Source organism: Physella acuta, unplaced genomic scaffold (assembly GCF_028476545.2).
Source record: "Physella acuta isolate Inbredline_101_S28 unplaced genomic scaffold, ASM2847654v3 ptg000175l, whole genome shotgun sequence".
In the NCBI taxonomy this organism is placed as follows: Eukaryota; Metazoa; Mollusca; class Gastropoda; family Physidae; genus Physella; species Physella acuta.
In genome coordinates this window covers 400043-422375 of record NW_026731694.1, presented here as the reverse complement: position 1 = coordinate 422375, position 22333 = coordinate 400043, and the positions used below count along the sequence as shown (strand labels likewise).

Below are 22333 nucleotides of genomic sequence, written 5' to 3'. Positions count from 1 at the left end.
ATATATATATATATATATATATATATATCAAATTCTCTTCATGGAGACCATAGAAAACACCAAGCTGTAAGCGCGACTAGCAGCCCCCTCTCTTCCTCTCTAGGCATATCCCTACCACCCCCACCCCCACATGGTCTGGTGAGCTGCGGTTCACGCTAAATGTTTACAATCGTAGAGCCGGGTCTAGTGACGATTATTAGGGGCAGATAATTTAGTTTGAAACGATTTTAAACTTAGGGGAGGTAACTAAGAGGAGGCTGCTTTCACGGGGGGGGGGGGAGGGGGGTGTAGGGTAGGGTTTGGGGGAAACGAGGGGGGGGGGGGTGTCCTTAACGACCTACTGATAGTGTTTTAAAGCAAATATTTTCAGTGGCAGCATTGGTACTATCGAATTCACAAATTATGAATTACTGAAAAGTAGAAAATAAAACAACTAAATAGCGGGTCGGCTCGTTTATATATATTTCATGCAGCAGTGTCACTAGGTTGGGGTCGGGAATCACGCTGTGCGGTAACTCAGGGTGCCCCCCCCCCCTTCCACCCACCTTCTCCAACATTTTTGCATTTTCGGTTCTTAAGATTAGCGTTGGTTATTACGGTGTGGAGAATACCTTATTTGGATTGTTATGGATGTTGACCACCAATTAATTATTCTTTGTTCTAATAATTACTGTTGGCGATTTTGGCTTAGCTAATACCTTTTATGTATTATCACAGATCTTAATTAGCAATCTGATGACTACATTCAGTTGATTATTATAAACTATAGCAACTATCTACAGACAAGTAAGAAACACTAATTTTTAACTTATTTTATTTTGTTTCAAATGTCAGATCCACAAATAGAAAATAATTAATTGTACAGGAATAATTATATACATTCAACACACAATATCACGATAACTTAAAATAAAACTTGGTAGTAACAGAATGAAAACATGGTTTATATACATCTTGTACAGTCGTGAAATAAACGTGTTATAATTAAATTATGTTTATAGATTATATAAAAGCAATAGTCAACAAATACAGGTATGACAGTGATGTTTTGTGACCAACGAAATGGGTACTGTTGGTATAAGAGTACTCTAAAAGTATTTACATTATTCACGAAATGTTGCTCTATGGAAATCTATCACTCTGAAAACGAACATACAGATACGATTTACATATTCTCATAGTTTTACGTAACCTTTACTACAAACGCTAGATCTAAAACAGTGTTGAAGTTTAGACCAACAGCACCTCAGCATATTCACAGGTTTTACTGTCTTGTAATTGAGTCAAATAATATTAACATTTTAAAATAGAATAGACAAAGTATTCTGAACAGTGCACGTATCGGTACGAAAAAGTACATTCATATTTCAGCTTTCAAAAGACTGTAGCACTAAAAAAATGTAAAAATAAAAATATAATTAGCAAGACGCGATAAGTTACAGCAGTAAGGTTTTGTAGAATCCACTTACTCGGGTGGCCAAAAAGAGACGAATGGTAATTAACTTTACCACCAGCCAAATTTAACTAAAACACATCTTCGTAAAAAAAAAAATAGAAATATCAATGCCATGTGTTGTTTTTTTTTTCTATTTTCTTTCAATAATTTCCTTCTGGCTTTATTCGTTGTTTATTTATTCGTTTTTAATTTTACAAATATTATTTTTACAAAAGGTGACTTTATTTAATGGAAAATAAGAATATTAAAACAGCGACTCGCTTTTAAATACAGGCAGGCTTGTTAATGATAAAAACTTTATATGCAGCAGATGACTCTCTTTTTCAAGGCATTTCAATGGTTTTATAAATAAGTTCATCTTCTGGTTTTCTATTACCCGCAGCCTGAAATACAAAAAGTAACAATTTTTTTACAAATTCATGAAAGTTTAAAATTAATTTTCTATTTGGTTTTCATCTCTCTGGGTTTACGATCAACACCCCCACCCCCGGACGAAATAGTAAAAAAGAAAGAAAGAAATGTTTTAAATATAGTCCACCCCTTTAGATATTTCTATAAGCCCCCCTCTCCCCCTCTCCCCCACCAAACACCCAATTTCCGCGCATAAAATTTCTTAAAGAAACCATTATTTCTGCAATTTCAGTAGGTCGTTCTTTTGTTTCATAACTTTCCAGAAACCCCTGCTTATATGAAGGCGAACGTGGCGAACTTACAAATGGCGTATTTCTCCTCCATGATTGAGATCTGTTGACTGATGGAGTCCATGCGGTCGGGCGACGTCGTGTCGTAGTAGGAGTAGGTTGCCGTCGTGTCGTCCCGTAGTGGCGGCTGGGAGTAGTGCACGGCGCTCACCACAGACTCGAAGCTGCTCATCACAGACGTCAGGTTGCGGCTTAGGACCAACTATAAATAGATATATGGGAATATCAAATATAAATAGTCATGCTGGAAGACTATTAATAGAAATATTGGAAGACGATCTATAAATAGATATATTGAAGAACATCTATAACTAGACCTACGAGAAGACCATCTATATATTAAGATATATGGGGTACAGTGGCGTAGGCAGGGTGGTAGGGGGGGTCATAACCCCCCATAGACCCCTCGGTATATAAAAAAAAGTATGAGGGGGGGTTCAAATCGAAAGTTTGACGGGGGGGGTGCAAATGGAAAGTTTGTCCCCGGGCAAAAATTGGAACCCCACTTGAGACGATCCTGGCTACGCCACTGATGGGGGAAAATATCTATAAATAGATATACGGTATAGTAGACATGTTGGAACAACATCTATAGATATATATTTAAGATCATCTGTAAATAGACATTTAAAAGGTCATCTATAAATAGACATACGGGAAGACCATCTACAAATAGATATATAGGAAAACCATCTATAAATAGACTTGTTGGAAAACCATCTATAAATAGACATGATGGGAGACCATCCTCAAATATACACGGAAGACGATCTAAATTAGAAGATCCAATGATATAGTTTTTACAACATACATCTGCATGGCATTTTAGTGTTCCACTCTAAAGAGACACCAAGAAAGAAAAATAGAATATGTATTTAAACTCTTGAACTTCTTCTTCTTCTTCGTTCTTAAATTTTAGTGTTGGAAGGGGCCGAGCCTTTTATGCCAGAGGGTTTGAACTCGAGACTTTTTCGAATTTATCAACCATGAGCTTTTTTGCCGACTCGACCACGCCTCCGTTACAATTAAGGATACGTGTCAACTGGTTATGCGCCATTGAGGCCATTGACTCCACTTTCAGCCTGCTTTTCTTTTTGGATTTGCTTCCATAGCCTTTGTCCAACCAAGAACAAACTACAAGGCAGCAGTTGTTTGATTTTGGAGTTTTCTCTCCTAGAAGAGTGGCTGTCCCCAGCTAACGAGCCTCATCTGCCCGAGGGTTCGAACTTTTCGGATTAGCAACCATGAGCTTTACCGACTCGACCACGCCGACCCCTAACTTTTGAACAAAAAGGAAGACTTTTTAAATATATAAATCTTCTTACTTTTTCTTCTTCAAGTTGCATCACCCGCTGCGTCATAGCATCCAGCTGTTTCTGCAGACCGGACAAAGCCGCCATCTTTATTTTCATCTCCTCTAATTCCACCAGCTGTTTCTTCATCTCCTTAATACTCTCCACATCCGGCGCCATCTTCTTCAAACTTTCCACCATGGCCTTGACCTGTCTCAGCTCTTCCGCGCTCGCCTTGACGTTATGAAGATCCTCCAGCTGCTTCTTCACTTCCTGTTTAGAGAGCTTCTCATTCATTTTCTCTTGTATATCCCGAACATCATTTCTAATCTGACGGATCGAATCTGTATCGTTCTTCATCTCAAGAAGTAAATCAACCTTCGCCATTTTAGAATGAAGGCTCTCCAACCCAGGTTTCAATTCTTGAAGTTTCTCCACCTTCGTCTGCAGAATTTGAATCTCCCCAACATGCTTGGTGACGTTCTGCAACTCCATCACCTGCTTCTGCAGACGCGAGACAACATCGCTCTCGTTTTTCTCGTGATCTTTCAGGGTCTGAACCTCCTTACGGACAGCCCGCAGGTCTGTGAGCTCCTGCTTGACATCCACCAGGCTGTTGATCTGCGTCTTCATGCCCTCGATGCCAGCCAGCTTCTGCTCCAGCTTCTGCTCCAGCAGGTCAAAGTTCACCGTCTGGTTCCTCAGGGCCTGCAGCTCGGCCATCCCTTTCTTCACCTCCATGATGGTGTCGATGTGGAACGACATCTCCTGGAACTCTTCCGTACACGTCAGGCATACTGAAACGTAAACACACAAGATTTTAACAACACTCATCACTTCATTTATTTCCATGACCTCGGCATATGAAAGAGTTGTGTGGTCAGCACTATGCTCAGCCGCCTTTACTTTCCATAACGTCAGTCAAATACCCATCAGAGCTGGGTGGGCTCAGGGACGCTCTACGGATTCAGTTTCAAAACTTTCGGAGTAACAGTAGTTTAATAGTTTAATCTACCATTCGAACTTATCGTCCCACTATATATATATATATATATATATATATATATATATATATATATATATATATATATATATATATATATATATACTGTCACCCTCAGGACTGGATTAAATTTTTCACATAATAATATTTTAATTTTACCATGGATGGGATGGGAGAGGAGAAATTAACTCCATCCCCCCCCCCCCCCACATGCCTTACCTACGCGCATTCAACTGTACATGTTACATTAGCATAATGTTATTAAGCTTACTGCATATCTCAAAGTTAATCAAGCATAACTTTAGCCTCGCTAAACCTCTTTAAGAAATCTGCCACACACACAAAAAAGTCATCTACTTGTAAAGAAATTTAGCGAAATTTTTTTTTTCAAACTTATAAAGAAGCTGAATATTCGGTAAAAGTAAAATCGTATTCGAATTTGCACAGTATCGATGATTTTCGTACTATATTTTACTCAATAAACGCCAAATCGTTGACATTTAAAGGGGCAGTTAAAAATAATAATCCAGATTTAATCATACACTTTCCTCATTCCTTGAGATCACGGCTATAAAATTTAATCTCTTTCCTTATTACCAAATTAAATTAACCCTGAATTCTCTGGGTTTACCGTCACCACAACACCATCATTAACCGAATCAACAACTTCCGTTTCCGTGTTTAAAAATAAAACTCGCCTCTCCGTGCCGAGAAGGTGACGTAGGAGGAGGAGCTGACCTTGACCTCTCATTTTTTGACATTAATTTTCTACAGGATCGTGTAGGCCTATACTTTATCCTTACCAGATTTTTTTTTTAAAACAATGTTTTTCGTTTCAGATTTGTCCAGATTTAGCTTTTGTGACACGTGACGCAATACAACTTTCCCGGATTTTTTAAAACTTGTGACAAGCCACAAGATAAAAGCCCCCGTCTTGATAGAGTTGTAAAAAGTCGACAATTTCGTGGAAAGTTCGTCGTCTGATGGTGGTTGTGGTGTTATTTTTGTTGGTGATTGTGGTGGTGGTTGTGATGGTGGTTGTGATGGTGGTTGCGATGGTGGTTGCGATGGTGGTTGTGATGGTGGTTGTGATGGTGGTTGTGATGGTGGTTGTGATGGTGGTTGTGATGGTGGTTGTGTTGATGGTTGTGTTGGTGAATGTTATGGTGGTTGTGATGGTGGTTGTGATGGTGGTTGTGATGTTGGTTGTGATGTTGGTTGCGATGGTGGGAGTGTGTTCGTGCAACTACAGATATCATGTTCATTATTTCTGTAAAAACTAACCTACATCTAAACCGTAAACCTAACCTTAAATGTAATCATCTCCCTAATAGTAAATTAAACTCTAATTCTAGCGTTACTATAATATAATTCGTGTTGTTTTATAATAATCAGAAGATCTAAAACTTACCTTACATGTCATCTAAGTGAACTACTCTTAACCTATAGATATCATTATCTAAACCTCTACTCCGGTAAGCTAACATTATGTTTGATGAAATTTACTTTTACTTTTTACTTTTTAGATTTTACATGCTGTTGTATTTAATCTGTCTTACAGTTAAATAATAATTATATTTTATTAATTATTAGTATGACCATGAAATTACGGATTTACATAAAAGCAGCCTAAACAAACCTGCAATCGACATGAAATCGACCTGAAATCGACTTAAAATCACCCTGAAATCGATCTGAAAACACCCTGAAATCGATTTAATACGGACCTGATATGAACCAGAACTCAATCTGTAATCACCCAGAAATCGATCAGAAATCGATCTACTTACAATCACAGCTCATCTTGTCCTCTGCCAGGGTGAACCCCGTGCGACACTGACACATGTAGCTGCCAGGTGTGTTGATGCAGGTGTGTTGGCACCTGTGTCGTCCAACACACTCGTTGATTTCTGTAAGGTCACACGAGGTCACACGTCAGCCACGTCATAAAACAGATAATCATCGAAATATCGAACTAAAATTTCTCATTTGTTACAATATAAACATAAACATAAACTAACTGCATGCATTTTGAAGTTTCATTACATGGGCGTCCATAAATGACATCACTTACTTTTAACCGCACAATCTCCCCAAGTTTTCCCTACCACCTATTTATTCCATATCATCAATCCACAATCATCCCTATATCACCAATCCACAATCTCCCCAAGTTTTCCCTACCACCTATTTATTCCATATCATCAATCCACAATCATCCCTATATCACCAATCCATAATCTCCCCAAGTTTTCCCTACCACCTATTTATTCCATATCATCAATCCACAATCATCCCTATATCACCAATCCACAATCTCACCAATCCCTGATTGCCCCCTATCACCAATCCCTAATATCCCCAATCCCTATTCTCCTCACTTAATAAATCAAGCCCCACCCTTCCAAAATGACAGCACACAAGTTTCCCACCCCCAGCCTACTTAACAGAAAATAATTCTAACAACAAAATAACATAGTTCATGTATCTTTTTTTAAGTCAAAAAATAAAATTGGAATATTACATCTAATCTCCTAAACCAGTACTCCTAATTCACTTCCCCTAAAGTCATACGTCTAACTATCCCTCCCCCTCCCCCATCCCAATACTCACTTCACCAGTGACACCAGGCATAGACCTTCGATAACGACGATAATAAAGATTTGTGATCAGGGGTTTACACTTATTCTCCCATACCGCTCCAGCTATCACCCCACACCCCAGCTATCACCTCGACCCCCCCCCCCCCCCCCACCCCCACCGTGACAGATGCTACACACCAACTTACCTATCTGACACCTGTAGCCCGTGTAGCCCTCGACCTCCCCCCCCCCGCCGTGACAGGTGCTACACACCAACTCACCTATCTGACACCTGTAGCCCGTGTAGCCCTCCCCCACACATACACACATACAGTGACAGATGCTACACACCAACTCACCTATCTGACACCTGTAGCCCGTGTAGCCCTCGAGACAGTGGCAGACACCTGGCTGTACACACTTGCCGCCGTTCTCACACGTTTCCTCACACAGAGCTGTTCACGGGAGGGGACAAGAGAACTGCATGTTATGTGTTAGAATACATCGAGAATACTTTCTAATACACTTCGCACCTCATTATATTATCTATGTAAAATTATACGTTATGCTAACATTTTGCATCCACACACACACACTATATATATATATATATATATATATATATATATATATATATATATATATATATATATATATATATATGTTTATGTACAATTATATGTAAACATATGTATTTATATGTATATATATACATTGGTTTTTCTAAATATTACTTTTATATACACGTAGTTTACGTTGGATCGTTAAAGTATGAATTACATACAAGCAAGAATCTGACAAAAACACCAACACTGAAATAACACCAGACAGCGACCACACAACAACAACAAGCACCTCTCCTCTAACCCCAACCATACGATGTACTCACGCTGCGTGCAGCTAAGGTCACGTGGCGTCCTCTTGCCCCACCCCGGGCAGCACCCCGCTGAGACCTGGGCGTGTATCTGCATGCGTATGACAGTCCTGTAGGCCGTCTGGTAGGTCATCCTGTGTCAGAGGTCAGACATTGAGACCCGGATGTAACGAAACACTAACTAACTACACTCACTTAATGCTAATTATTTATGAATATCTTATCTCATTCACATGAGTGTATATTTATTATTTTATCCTTTTTTTTCTTTATACAATAATCTTGCTTGTATGTTTGTGCTTAGTTTATTAGAAATCTCTGCTTGTAATTACAACTTGTATTTCAATATTTCAATGTTATTATTATGTCTAGATCTTTGCGAATCTTGACTACTAGAAAAGCTAACTACTACAATGAATCTTAAAAAGAGAATGGTGCTAAAGTTATTTACTACTGCTGCAATGATGGATAACTTATCCTACAACATTACGCTGAAAATAACTATAAAAGTACTGTTATAAAAAAAAAAAATAATTAAATGCATTTAATTCATCCTTTGTTTTAAACGACCAAAACAATTTCGATTACCTCCCTTTTTCTATTAATAAAAAAGCATTGTAATATTTTAAATAATTTCTGACTTTATCACCCGAAGTTTAAATCACTATTATAAATGTAAATATATAAATACAACGTAATTTTTTTTTTTTTTGTTTTTTTTGTTTTTTTTTCTATTACCTATTACAAATTTTGACTGCTAATATACGTGACTATTTATTTAACAATTTCAAGGGGAGTAATTACTAAATTACGAGCGGAAGAGGCTATTTTCCGGTTATCGTTCCTACTAATGGTCGCCCCTGAAATTGCTCGGGTCACTAAAACAGACAAGTGAGACAAGGGAGATAATTTACTTGTTCAGCTCCGAGTTGTAGGTCGCCTTGGTGTAGCTCTGCCGTACTGAGACTGGGGTGGTCACGTGGGTGTGGTTGGTGCACACGTGACGCCTGTGAGGGGGGGGGAGATGAGAAATAAAGGTCAGTAGATAACAAAAGTAAAATCTTGTTTAAAAATCTGCTTTTGTATGTCATGCAAGAAGGGTGGGGGTAGGGAGGAGGGGGGGTGGATACAAGATCCCTCCTAAATATCCTCATACATGGTATCATAGTCTGATAGACCTTAGGGTGATTGTGCATTGGAAATCCAGGCACAAAGCCAAGGGCCCTAAGTTGAGAAGAGCCAGATGTTCCCCTTGCATCAGCCCCCCCCCCCACACACACACACACTCTCTACACAGCGGATGGATAACAGGGACATATATCCTCAAAAAAACCTGCATTAACAATATTAACAATTGAGCAATGCATTTTAAAATCGTAATAATTTCGATTGAGCAAAAATTCTTGTTACATTTTGATAACCCTTCATTTTCTCTAGAATTTTTTTCCCGAAGATCATGGGGCATTTAAGCAATACCCCGTGACTCAACAAGCTGCCCCCCCCCCCCCCCCGAACAAAATGAAATTTATATATATATAGAAAGTACATACTTCTAACAGTGCCCGCCCCCCCCCCCCCAAGGAAGTCTACCGCCCCCCCCACCCCCCACCCCTGGAGAGAAAAGTCTGGAAGATACACTGTATGTGATATCAATATTTGATGGCTAGATGAACACTTTGACACAACAGGGTTATACATTGTAACTTTCAACCCAAGACAGACATCACACATATTTCTAATTAAGACACAACACCCTATTTTTCTCGAGAATTGTGTCGTTTTTAGGGCAGTTAAGTCATATACATTTTTTCAGGACCATGATGAATCGTGGCTCAGCGGTAGATCGCTAGACTACAAACCCGAAAGTCGAGTTCAAATCTGGGTTCAAGTCAGTGGACCGTCCCTAAGTCTACCCAGCTCTTATGGGTAGGTACTAAACACACGTTGTGGAAAGTAAAAGCGGCTGAGCATAGTGCTGACCACACTATCCCGAGGTCAAGAAACGTATGAACTCTTTATCTGCCCAGTTGATCGCTAGGTCTAAAGAGGAATCTTTACTTTTATGTTGCATCGTAGTTGTAAGCGGCGAAGGGTGGGGTGGTGGTGGGTCGACATGTGATATATGATAGCCACTTTTTAGGTGGGAGTGTAAAGTGGTGAACTTTTTGTCGATAGGTCATGTGTACAACCCATCATTAGAAAAATCTTTTTATAATCCAATATCGATCAATCAAATATAACGAAAAACTTGGATTAGATATAGATAAGAGGAAGTTAGGATTAAATACTAGAACAATATTGAAATTAACTTGCTTTCGTGTCTGTTTTTCCAATCAAATCTTGCGATCGAAATTTCGGGCACTTCTCAGTTAGCTAGCGCGCTGAAATTTTCAGGGAAGCTTTGTTTCCGATGACAATAAAATATTCAATTATTATTATTACTAAATTGATCCATGGAAAAATTTTATTGATCATTTTAGACCCCTATATATTTGTACAAAAAAGGGACATAACCTAGTAATTGTAATTTGATGAAAACAAGGTTCGGTACTTTCCCTCTTGTGGCTTAATGAAGGAGCGAGCACGCGATTGGCTGAGTAGTGGTCACGCGGTGTTTGTGTACAAACCTATGCAAATCTGAAAGAAGAAACGTCGATTGGAAAAGGCACGTGTTTTTTACGAGTTGTCTTCGTTTACCAAAAAAAAAAGGTGAATGCGAGAAGATAAAATCGATAGCAAGATTTGAATGCAAACAAACAGACAAAGACTAAAAAATAGAAAATAATTATCATTAAAAAAGTTTTTAAAAACCCAAGTTTTCTGATTGAACTAAAAAGTAGAAAATAAATGCTATACATCACAATAATGCAAGCGATCACTCTACTATAAGCGATGAAAAACGTGGGGCGCCGTGATTTTCTTACAGTTTCTAATACTGTTGACTCTCTACAAGCTCCCTAATAAAAGTCAATAGTATTATCTAATCAATAGTAATATAACTTTTACATCTTATATTAACAATGACCGATAAAAAACTTTTACTTCGGCGCCCCACGTTTTTCATCGCTTATGGCAGAGCAGGGGTCTCCAAACTTTTCAGTCACAGGGCCGCATTAACTATCGAATTTCAGTTCGGGGGCCAGTTTCTTCCGGAAATGTCTTTGATTTTTTTGGGCAAAGTTCCTCCGCCATCACCAACAAGCGGGTTTTCAGTGGACAAGGGGGTCTCTGCGGGCCGGATGAGAGGACATCGCGGGCCGGCATCATCGCGGGCGCATCCGGCCCGCGGGACGTAGTTTGGAGACCCCTGTAGCAGAGTGATCGCTTGCATTATAGTGATGTATAGCATTTATTTTCTACTTTTTAGTTCAATAAGAAAACGTGTTTAAAAACTTTTATAACAACAATTATCTTACCATTTGTAATACATGTCAACTTCATATTTTAAATTTATTATTTTAAAAAATCTGGTTAAGCCCAGTTTATCTCTCCCGCAATATACCATCACTGAAAGTCAAAACAGAGTTGTAGTTAGATACTTAACATATGACCTTATCAAACTACTTTCTGTCTGTAATTCATTCTTTAAGTGTAAGGGGGCAGAGGTCACATAGCAGTGAGATCACAGTGAGCAGAGTTGCCGGTGTTTGTCTCGGGGTTATTTCCCCTTATCACGGGGAGGTAATTAGGCCGGGTGAAAATATGGCGGGAAGGGGTTGGGTGTAAACAGAGGGTGCCAGGCAGTCAGGGAATGTCGGGGAATGGTGTCTGTAGGGCGGGGCTTGTCGTTGATAGCATTTTGGTGGGGTGTGGGGGAGGGGTGTGAAGGGTGGGGGTGGGGTGAGTGGTGGGGTGGGGTGGGGTGGGGGTGTGACAATGTGTGGGGACATGTGCCTGCAAGCTTAGATTGTTGTAAAGAGAATAATGAGTGGGGGATGTGGGGGGGGGGGGGAACATATTGTGTGGGTGAGTATGTGGGGGTGTGGGTGAGTGGGGGTACACGGGTGGGGGGTATAAGGGTAGTGGTTTATAGTGGGGGTATATAGGGTGGAGGCATGTGTGGGGGTATAAGGGTGGATGGGTACAGTGGCGTAGCCAGGATCGTCTCAAGGGGGGGGGGGGGGTGGGTGGGTTCCAATTTTTACCCGGGGACAAACTTTCGATGTGCACCCCCCCCCCCTTTAAAACTTTCGATTTGCACCCCCCTCATACTTTATATATATATATATATATATATATATATATATATATATATATATATATATATATATATATATATATATATATATATATATATATATACCGAGAGGTCTATGGGGGGGCGGGGTTATGACCCCCCTAACCCTCCCCCTGCCTACGCCACTGGATGGGTATGACAGAATACACCATAGCATGTCAGTAAATGAAGTAAATATGTGCAATGATTGAGCAGCTGGCAGCAATACGGCATGGATATGTGTGTGTATGTGTGTGACTTGTACATTTCTCTGCGGAAAATATGAAGTGTGGTGTGTGTGTGTTTGTTTGTATATGTGTGGTTTAATCTGGTTTATGCTGCATGGTTTATGTCTAATCTGAAAGTTGTGTATTGTGTGAGGTGTGAAAAGGGGGGGGGGGGTGATTTCACGTGACATTTAATACCACATTTAATACCTTATCCATGTGGTGTGGTTGAATTGTGGATGCTGTGAACTCACCTGATGTGTAGTGAGACGATTTGCATTAGGATAACGTTTATTTAAATTGAGACCGGGGGTCGTCCATTAATAACGTCACACTCGTAGGGGGGAGGGGTCCGTAATTGTGTGGCGGTGTGTGATGAGGGGGAGGGGGGGGGGGGGTTCAGATGGTTCGACGTCACACTTTTGTATTATAAAAAAGCAATGTTAGAAAACGAATTTTAGACGTTATTTCGCGTTTTAGAAAACTGTTTTAATAAATTGCAATAGGAATTTATTAAAATACTCTATTTTGACACAGTTCAGACAAGATTTTGGAAAAAAATATAGATGTCTAAAAAAAAATTCAATTGCAATTTTGAGGGGGGGGGGGGTGTAGAGTGAGGTGTGACGCCATTTTGGGGGGGGGGGGTCTGGCTTTTTGTGACGATGTGTGACGGAGGGGAGGGGGAGGTAAAAATCGTCAAAAAAGCGTGACGTCATTTATGGATGACCCCTCGTATAAAAACAATGTTCTCCACATTTTCATTGGAAAAAATTAATTCATATATCCGATATATTTTTCTCCCTTTTTTTCTAGGCCATAAAACATAATCTAGAGTCTATCATTGGGAATGTGAGATATAAATAAACGCTGTCAAAATGGTTATGGTAAACATCACGGTATCCCAGTGTAGGTAAAATGCTCAGGTAAGTGTTGCATGAGTGATAGCAGGGGGTAGCTCGGGTCACAGGTAAGCTGTAATCAGGTGAAACTTCAAACCCCTGCGGTTGTAAAGAATGGGATGTATACAGCAGATCTTTACACCGGAATCCACTTTTAGATTTGTAATATAAATTATTTATGTTGTAGAGTTTTATGCTTCGTTTCTCGGCGTATAACGGGACGTTACAAGGGAGTATTTTATGTTTATTTTACGACATGGTGTTAGGTGTGGTGCGAAATGCGTGGTGCGAAAATTGATGATGTGCTTCAAGAAATAGATAAAATAAATGTTTGATAAACTATTATAGTAAAAAACAGAAATATTATATGGTTATAAATTATATTATATAGTTATATATTAACGTTAACAGATGTGCGTCTGTTAAGTTTCCAGTTTTTGTATGCTTGCTTTGTTAGGTTTCGCAGAAATAAATTGCATTTAACTTCAAGAATATCTGCTGTCGTTTTTTTAGCGTTTTCTAAAGATTTACGGGTACTTTAAAAAAGAAAAAAATCAGTGTGCACATACGATGATAATTTCATGATCAAATCCAAGTTGTACCGTTAGAATCCAATTGTATATTACCATATATTACAAATACGTACATTACTACCTCTTACAGTTGTCTACATAAAAAAATCGACTCTTAAGTGCAATTCCTATATGTTATCATTATCCATCTCTAGCAATTGTAATGTTAGAAGTGATCCCCTCCAACACAATAAAGTATAGGTATCAACTGGTTATGCGCTATTGAGGCCATTGACTCCGGTTTCAGCCTGCTTTTCTTTTTGGATTTGTTTCCTTAGCCTTTGTCCAACCAAGTGGAGTTGTCTTTCCTAGAAGAGTTTATGTCCCCAGTTGTCGAGCCTTACCTGCCCGAGGGTTCGAACTCGAGACTTTTCGGTTTATCAACCATGTGTTTTTACCGAATCGACTACGCCTACCACTCATGGACTTTCCATTTCTTTTAAAACGTCTTACCACAGACCACATTCTAGGGTTAGAAAATACCGACGCTGACACAGCTTAAATATGACTCCATAATGTCAGTCTATCGGATAGGACAATTGCTTTCTAACGAGACTGACATTAAGGGTGCTTCCACCTTTAGTTTTTGTAAACTTCCGTTTTTCCTCAGCGTCCTATCACGTGCCTAGGTGTTGATATTTGGTGTAGGGAAAGGGTAGAGGGAAAATAAACACGGCTACAGTGGAAGGGGTGCACCGTTTCACACAACATCAACACAACACAGATGTAAACATCAGGGGGAAGCATGCGCAGGGACTCATGTTGTATTGGGGAGGGGGGATTTATTTTATGATTGAAAACATGGACAAGTTTTGTGAATACAGTCTGTTGTCAAACAGAGGTTCTAAATCTTAGATCATTATACACTAGGGATTATTGATTAAATCTTAGATCATTAGACACTAGGGATTATTGATTAAATCTTAGATCATTAGACACTAGGGATTATTGATTAAATCTTAGATCATTAGACACTAGGGATTATTGATTAAATCTTAGATCATTAGACACTAGGGATTATTGATTAAATCTTAGATCATTAGACACTAGAGATTATTGATTAAATCTTAGATCATTAGACAATAGGGATTATTGGTTAAATCTTAGATCATTAGACACTAGGGATTATTGATTAAATCTTGAATCATTAGACAATATGGATTATTGGTTAAATCTTAGATCATTAGACACCAGAGATTATTGATTTTAATTTTATATCATTAGACACTAGAAATAATTGATTAAATCTTAAGTGGTCCGCGGTATTAAAATGATTCAGGGTATAACTGTTTCAAGGTACGTGAACCCTTATGAAATCATTTCGGAGACTAATCTGATTGAACACTATCCAAATGACGTACTATTACAACTGACAAATCAACTGCAAGCTGAAGAAGAGACCCTCCAGAGAAAATGGAAATGGATTGGCCACACACTCAGGAAGCCTGTAGTCAGCATAACAAGACAGGCCCTCACCTGGAATCCACAGGGCAGGAGGAGGAGAGGCAGACCAAGAAAGACCTGGAGACGTGACCTGGAAGAAACACCAAGACGATTGGATACACCTGGGGACAGTTGGAGAGACTAGCCCAGGACAGTGATGCATTCGAAACTCTTGTCAGCGGCCTATGTCCCAGGAAGGGCGGCATTCTAACCTACCCTAACCCTAAACTGGCTGATTAGACATTCAGTGTGTATTTGGACAAGGTTATCACGACAGGCCCCTACCTGGAATCCTCAGGATAAACAAAAAATGAAACGTATTTAAAAATCTGGAGAATTTACTTTGGGGACACAAGAAATGGGTGTTATGTCCTTGCTAGTAGAGAAGCCAGCATAAGAAAGATGGGTTACCACTTGGGGCATTTGGAGTAACTAGCGCAAGAAAGGAGGTTTACCTCTAGGAACTGTTGGAGTAACTAGCGCAAGAAAGGAGGTTTACCTCTAGGAACTGTTGGAGTAACTAGCGCAAGAAAGGAGGTTTACCTCTAGGAACTGTTGGAGTAACTAGCGCAAGAAAGGAGGTTTACCTCTAGGAACTGTTGGAGAAACTAGCACAATGCATTTCGCTTTGATTTGTTCCACCCTAATGCAGGTGCACACTGACCGGATGTGCAGCCAAACTGTACCAAATGCGCACGCTCAGTATGTCAAACATCCAGATGTTTATTTTATCAGGCTGTTGGCAGATACACGGGGAGTGGGGTGGGGTAAGGTCGGCATGCATATCTAGGTTTTTTTTTGTGTACATAATAATTTTTATTTCAATCTATTCCAACCCTTCCCAAGGACACACAGATTTCAGTTTTATACATCTGAAAGACATATCTTCAATTTAGATTCCATGGTATTAAAGAAAGAGGCAGACCAACACGAACCTGGAAGTACATGTAAGATAGGTTTCCACTGACACAAGAAAGATGGGTTACCACTGGGACAAGAAAGATGGGTTACCACTGGGACAAGAAAGGTGGGTTACCACTGGGACAAGAAAGACGGGTTACCACTGGGACAAGAAAGGTGGATTACCACTGGCACAAGAAAGGTGGATTACCACTGGTAGAAAAAAGACTGGTTACCACTGGTAGAAGAAAGACGGGTTACCACTGGCACAAGAAAGGTGGGTTACCACTGACATAAGAAAGGTGGGTTACCATTGGCAAAAGAAAGGTGGATTACCACTGGTAGAATAAAGACGGGTTACCACTGGTAGAAGAAAGACGGGTTACCACTGGCACAAGAAAGGTGGGTTACACTGACACAAGAAAGGTGGGTTACCACTGGCACAAGAAAGGTGGGTTACCACTGGCACAAGAAAGGTGGGTTACACTGGCACAAGAAAGGTGGGTTACCACTGGCACAAGAAAGGTGGGTTACCACTGGCACAAGAAAGGTGGGTTACCACTGGCACAAGAAAGGTGGGTTACCACTGGCACAAGAAAGGTGGGTTACAACTGACACAAGAAAGGTGGATTACCACTGGTTTTCTTTGGTTACCACTGGGGACATTTTGAAAAACTAGCGTAAGTTAAAATACCACTAGAGAAGGAAAGACTGGCATACTATTGAGTTGCCCGAAGGCTCTAGTCCTCGTCCTATGTCCTTGTGGTAAGGAAGTCCTATGTCCTAATGGGACAGCTTGCCTAAGTCTTAGTGGACAACAGGCCTATATCTTAGTAGGACGATTGTCTAATGTCTTAGTGGGTCGAAAGGTCCATGTCCAAGTAGGACAACTGGCCTATGTTGTAGTGGGACGACAGGACTATGTCCTAGAGGCTAACCGCAGCATAAAACACCAAACTTCATCACATATGTATGTGGTTCTTAACATTGACTCCAATATACCAATTTGTTTTTATTTTGCAGGTTTGTCTCCGTGCTTCTGAAATCGCAGTAATGTTTCAAATCATTTTTTTTTTCCTAGTATTGAAATCATAAGCCGATCTTTATCTAAGCCTGACCCTAACGCTGACCCCGAGCATACCTAACATTACATATGACCTTAGTCCAATCTTAACCTTATATTAGCCCTACCTGTAACAGCGATATGTTCATATATAAACAGATGATACATTGGTTTAGCTAGTCAGCGTTTTCTTGTTATACCACACGTTTTGATCTGGCCTTAACCTCAACATAGGGATGTAAAAGGGAGATAACTAGAAAAAATATAGCGCAAGTGTAGACGATTTAACGCCCCAATAAAGAAACCAAAGTTTATTTTCGAACAAAGGGGCGATATACTCGTGGGCGTATGTTTACAGAGTTGCCGTTCGTGAAGGCGAGTTACCGTTCTTAACACTGAGTTACCGTTCCTACCGGCGCGGTAAAAGAAAGATGTCATTATTTTAGTCCAGCGATTTCATGAAAGCCGGCCTCTTTAGATGTCTGTCTATTGTTTCCTTCCCGACATACTTTACTGTCAGTGTTATCTTGGGTGGATATTTAAACATGTATGCAAAAAAACCCACGTTACCAAAATTCAAGCTTATTTCTATTTTATTGTACGTTTGATGTTCTTTAAAGGCTAAGTTTAAAGCTGCTTTAAAGGGTTAGAGTATCTGGTATAGAGCGTGCTACTAAATTCTATCTGGAAACCAGGTAATAAACCAGGTGATAAAATGTAACCAGCTCTCGATAAAATTCCTTGTGGACTTAACTCATTTAACCGATTTTTTTCACCTGAGTCGTTTTGTCGTTAGAGCATGAAAGAAGGCTCACATTTTAATACGTGGATCAGAGGTGGATAAGTTATCGTGTCAGGTATTGATGCTGCCACTCATTTCGTCCTTCAGGGACTGAACCGTTATCTGCCTGGCAGCCTCTCTGGACATACGTGGCATGTATGTGCTGATTTAGAAATACATGCCATCTATGTGCCCACTCCCTTTTCTTGAAAACAGTGTAGCTATCTACCCCACCCCCAACTCTTCATAAATACATGGTAGCTATCTATCCACTTTCACAGTATGCCACTTTGGCAGTATTTACATGACAGTAATCTGTCCTTACATACATATCAGACGTCCTTATCTATATATATATATATATATATATATATATATATATATATATATATATATATATACATAGCAGTTGTCTGTCCTTATATACATATCAGATGTCTGTCCTTACATGGCAACTTTCTCTCCGCCTCTCCTTAAGACATAGAGGCTACCAAGCAGTTAGTATTTTGATAAGTATTAGGGAGTAGAAAATACCGTACTGATCACTAATCAGGTTCCTTAGCTAACCCCTTAGCTAACTCCTTAGTTAATCCCTTAACTAACCCCTTAGCTAAACTCTTGTCTGATTCAGTAACTAACCCCTTAGGTAACCCCTTAGCTCATCCCTTAGCTGAATTTTTAGCAAGCAGAATCTTTCCATTGCTAAACATTTAGATATCGATTTTTTATTGGTTTCTATTATAAATGTTTATTTTTAGTAGTCTTATTTATTTACTCAACAAAAAAGCCTAAGACAGCTGTATAAACATCAGATTCCTCCCACCACCACCACCCCACCCCCCGACACGTAAACGGCAACCATTGATTTGTATCTATTATCGACAGAAAAGTGCCACAACTTCTCCAATAGCCCAACATAGCAATATATTTTTGGATGTTGTCTAGCCAATACCTTATCACGATAATCTCCACAAACATTAGCATGTTAGCACTTACACGATATGTGCATGTTTAGACGTCAGATTGGCTTATTGGCTGTTGATTGGCATGTCAGCCAGAGGTGTTGCTACACTTCTCAAGGCCCACCACTTTTCGTATATATATATATATATATATATATATATATATATATATATATATATATATATATACATATATATATATATATATATATATATATATATATATATATATATATATATATATATATATATATATATATATATTTATTTATTTATATATATATATACATATATATATATTTATTTATTTATTTATTTATTTATAAAACCGCAATACTATAAAAATGAAAAGAGTGGGATATTGAAGGACTATTCCCTTAATTCTCACTCAGCCAACACACACTTTCACCCCTGACACACACACACACACTCACCTCCCCCCACCCACACACACACGCTCACATACACTCTCGCACCTTCCTCCCCACACACACCCTCACCCATCCCCACATGCTCTTTGATCTCATCTTTCCCCAAACTCTCACCCCCCCCCTCCCCACACTCCCTATCACCCCCCTACTATTCCCCTGGCTACGCCCCTGGTTCCATAGATGGCTATCTGTCTAAAAGCTCTTGATTCTCGCCAAGTTTTCCTGGAGACTGTCTGTCTGTCCTAATTTACACTCGTGATTTGCGATGATTTTGATTAGCGTGTTAATTAATTAGACGCCAAGTGTATTTAATGTTTTAAGATTTTTTATTAGCGGAATCAGGAATAGTGTGGTTTTGGATTGTAGAGTGTTTCTGACCAGCTGAGAGAGTGGGTGGTGGGGGTGTAGTACTTATCAGATTACGTAAGCAATACTAGTATGTTAAAATTAAAAATATACTTTCTATATGTAAGGTCTTTCACATTTCACAACATCAAGCAAAACTTTACATTTCACATTTCACAACATTAAGCTGAACTTCACATTTCACAACATTAAGCTAAACTTAACTTCTAAGGTAGAAGATATGTACTAGATAGTAAGGGGTATTAAAATTACTGATGCCCAACAATATATTCTTCAGAAAATAAGTATATTGGGTTAACAGTAGTCTTGTAATCTTATGTTTAGTGTTATGATTATAATTAATATTATCAACACTAACGTAACAATGTAGCTAATCAATGATCAAACGTTTTATGTATCAAACTTACCCTTTGTATTCCTCTCCAAATGTCATCTGGACTGTCATCAAAATGACACAAACAGCAAGAGGGGATATGACATTGAGGAACATGGTGTAAGTGAGCTTTAATCACTCTAATTAGGGTTGAACTCTCTGATTAGGGTTTAACTTTCCGAATAGCGTTAAGCTCTCTGATTAGCTTTACAACTCTCCGATTAGGGTTGAACAATCCAATGAAGTCTATCACAAATCACGATAAACGACAACTTCGTTAAAGTATTTAGACATCAAACTAGCAACTTGTCAAATTTACTGTTATAATTTTACACGCTTCACTGAACACGGGTTATCCTTTGTTAAACTGATTGTTTGATAAACTTTGTTTGAACTTTGTCAACTCCGGAGACGCCTTTGTTAAACTTTCGATCCACTGACGTTAAGCCTTGACCCTATATATAGTTAACCATGTACACTTCACCAAACACCATACGTGTAATAATATAAACGACAAGTAAACTTGTTAGTCGAAGATCTCAATCCAGCATCCAAAAACGACAAGTTTTCCCGACAGACTTGAACCACATCCGGTTCTCAACTTCAAAGAAAATCAAAAATTAAATAACAAGTTTGATGTATTCAGTTCAATACAGACGAGCATAAATCGTCTCTCGTGAGGAATGAAAAATAATGTGAAACATTCGATGTACGAAACCACGTGATGATCTGATCTGTGTTTAAAATTATATTCACATCTGTCGTTTTGAGAGAAGAATGTTTACAGTAATATATAATTTATTTAGGTTTGGTTATACAGGAACTAACTTTGCGTGTAAACTATATATATACAATAGTTTGCGGCAGATTAAATGTATATATATATATATATATATATACGACGACTTGTGTAAAACAATTAAATATATTAGTTTTTCAGCAAACTTTTGTCAAATAAAAACGATCCAACGTTTTAAATTAGTATGAATAAATGAATTAATCGCTGACTGTACGTGGATAAAAGCCGGAATACGATTTGCGTTCTTTGCAAAACGTGAATGTCTAGCTATGCTAACAACACAGTCTAGCAATGCCAACAATCGCGACAGTCTGCGCTCTCTATACGCGTGAGTCTCTGGATGCACGTGAAGTAACGTAGACGGCGACACCGGCGCTGATGCCGGTAATGCTCCCAGCTCCCCCCACTTTACTCCCCCCTCCCCCCACCACCGGCTTGAAGTGCTCACTTAGCTGCAGTTAACGCGCGGACAATCCGAATGCCGCGGGCCGTGACGCTCTCGTCTGCTCACAAAGAAATGTTGAACGTTTCTTGACGGAAACGCGCGCAGAATCATGGCCTACGCCGTGCGTTGTTTTTTTACTCACATGCGCTATGGTGGTGCTAAATGTGAAGGTGATATATCTATATATCTATAGGCCTATATATATATGTATATATATACATATATATATATATATATGTATATGTATATATATATATATATATATATATATATATATATATATATATATATATATATATATATATATATATATATATATATATATATATATATATATATATATATATATATATACAGAGAGAGAGAGAGAGAGAGAGAGAGAGAAATAGAGAAATAGAGAGAATAAAGAAGTAAACGAAAAAGTCGGATTAAGAAGGTAAAACAAACCCGTCAGATAAAGTTCAAAATACCAATTTATTTCGGCCTTAATACCAGCCCGTCTCGAAAGTTCTGCACGAGCTATCGCTGGGGGACGGGTTCGGTGGAACGCGCCGAATCAGGGTCTGTCTGACAAGGGTTTGTCCCTGCGCACGATAAACCAAAGTGGCAAGCGGAGATTTCATTAGCGGGGCTGCTCGGCTTACGGTTTGCGTGTCAGCCGCCGTGATAAGCCTATCGGGAATTTCCGATTTTTCTTCTCCATTATGATTGTTCTGTTGTTGTTTTTTATATGCTATTTTAGTGGGTTTTTTACGTTTAAATCATAAAGGCGAGTAAAATTCTCACGTGCGCGCGTAGGCACGCGAATAAAGGTGATATTGTCACCGGAATTTATAGCTTTATTTATTCTCTTGTCTCAAGCTTAAAAAAAATTTACGTCTGAACGAGAAACACATGGGTGTCTCGAAGATAGGCCCAGTTTGTAAAAAAAAATTATGCGAATCT

The 22333-nt window shown here is 39.1% G+C and overlaps 1 protein-coding gene across 2 annotated transcripts; it reads right to left on the bottom strand.

Annotated features, from left to right (window-relative positions):
- Nucleotides 1–797: 797 nt before the first annotated feature.
- Nucleotides 798–21408, bottom strand: LOC131936340 (cartilage matrix protein). Of its 2 annotated transcripts, none has more exons than XM_059293275.1 (9): nucleotides 21392–21408; nucleotides 20179–20902; nucleotides 8823–8915; nucleotides 7924–8042; nucleotides 7394–7489; nucleotides 6243–6362; nucleotides 3483–4246; nucleotides 2170–2359; nucleotides 798–1839 (listed from the first exon to the last, which is right to left on the bottom strand). In XM_059293275.1, the coding sequence occupies exons 2-9, from the start codon at nucleotides 20259–20261 to the stop codon at nucleotides 1829–1831; spliced, it is 1476 nt and encodes a 491-aa protein (XP_059149258.1). In that variant the 5' UTR covers nucleotides 20262–20902; nucleotides 21392–21408; the 3' UTR covers nucleotides 798–1828. The 2 variants fall into 2 exon arrangements, with proteins under 2 accessions (XP_059149258.1, XP_059149257.1); XM_059293274.1 differs by lacking the exon at nucleotides 21392–21408 and adding an exon at nucleotides 21158–21305.
- Between the last annotated feature and the right edge of the window lie 925 nt (nucleotides 21409–22333).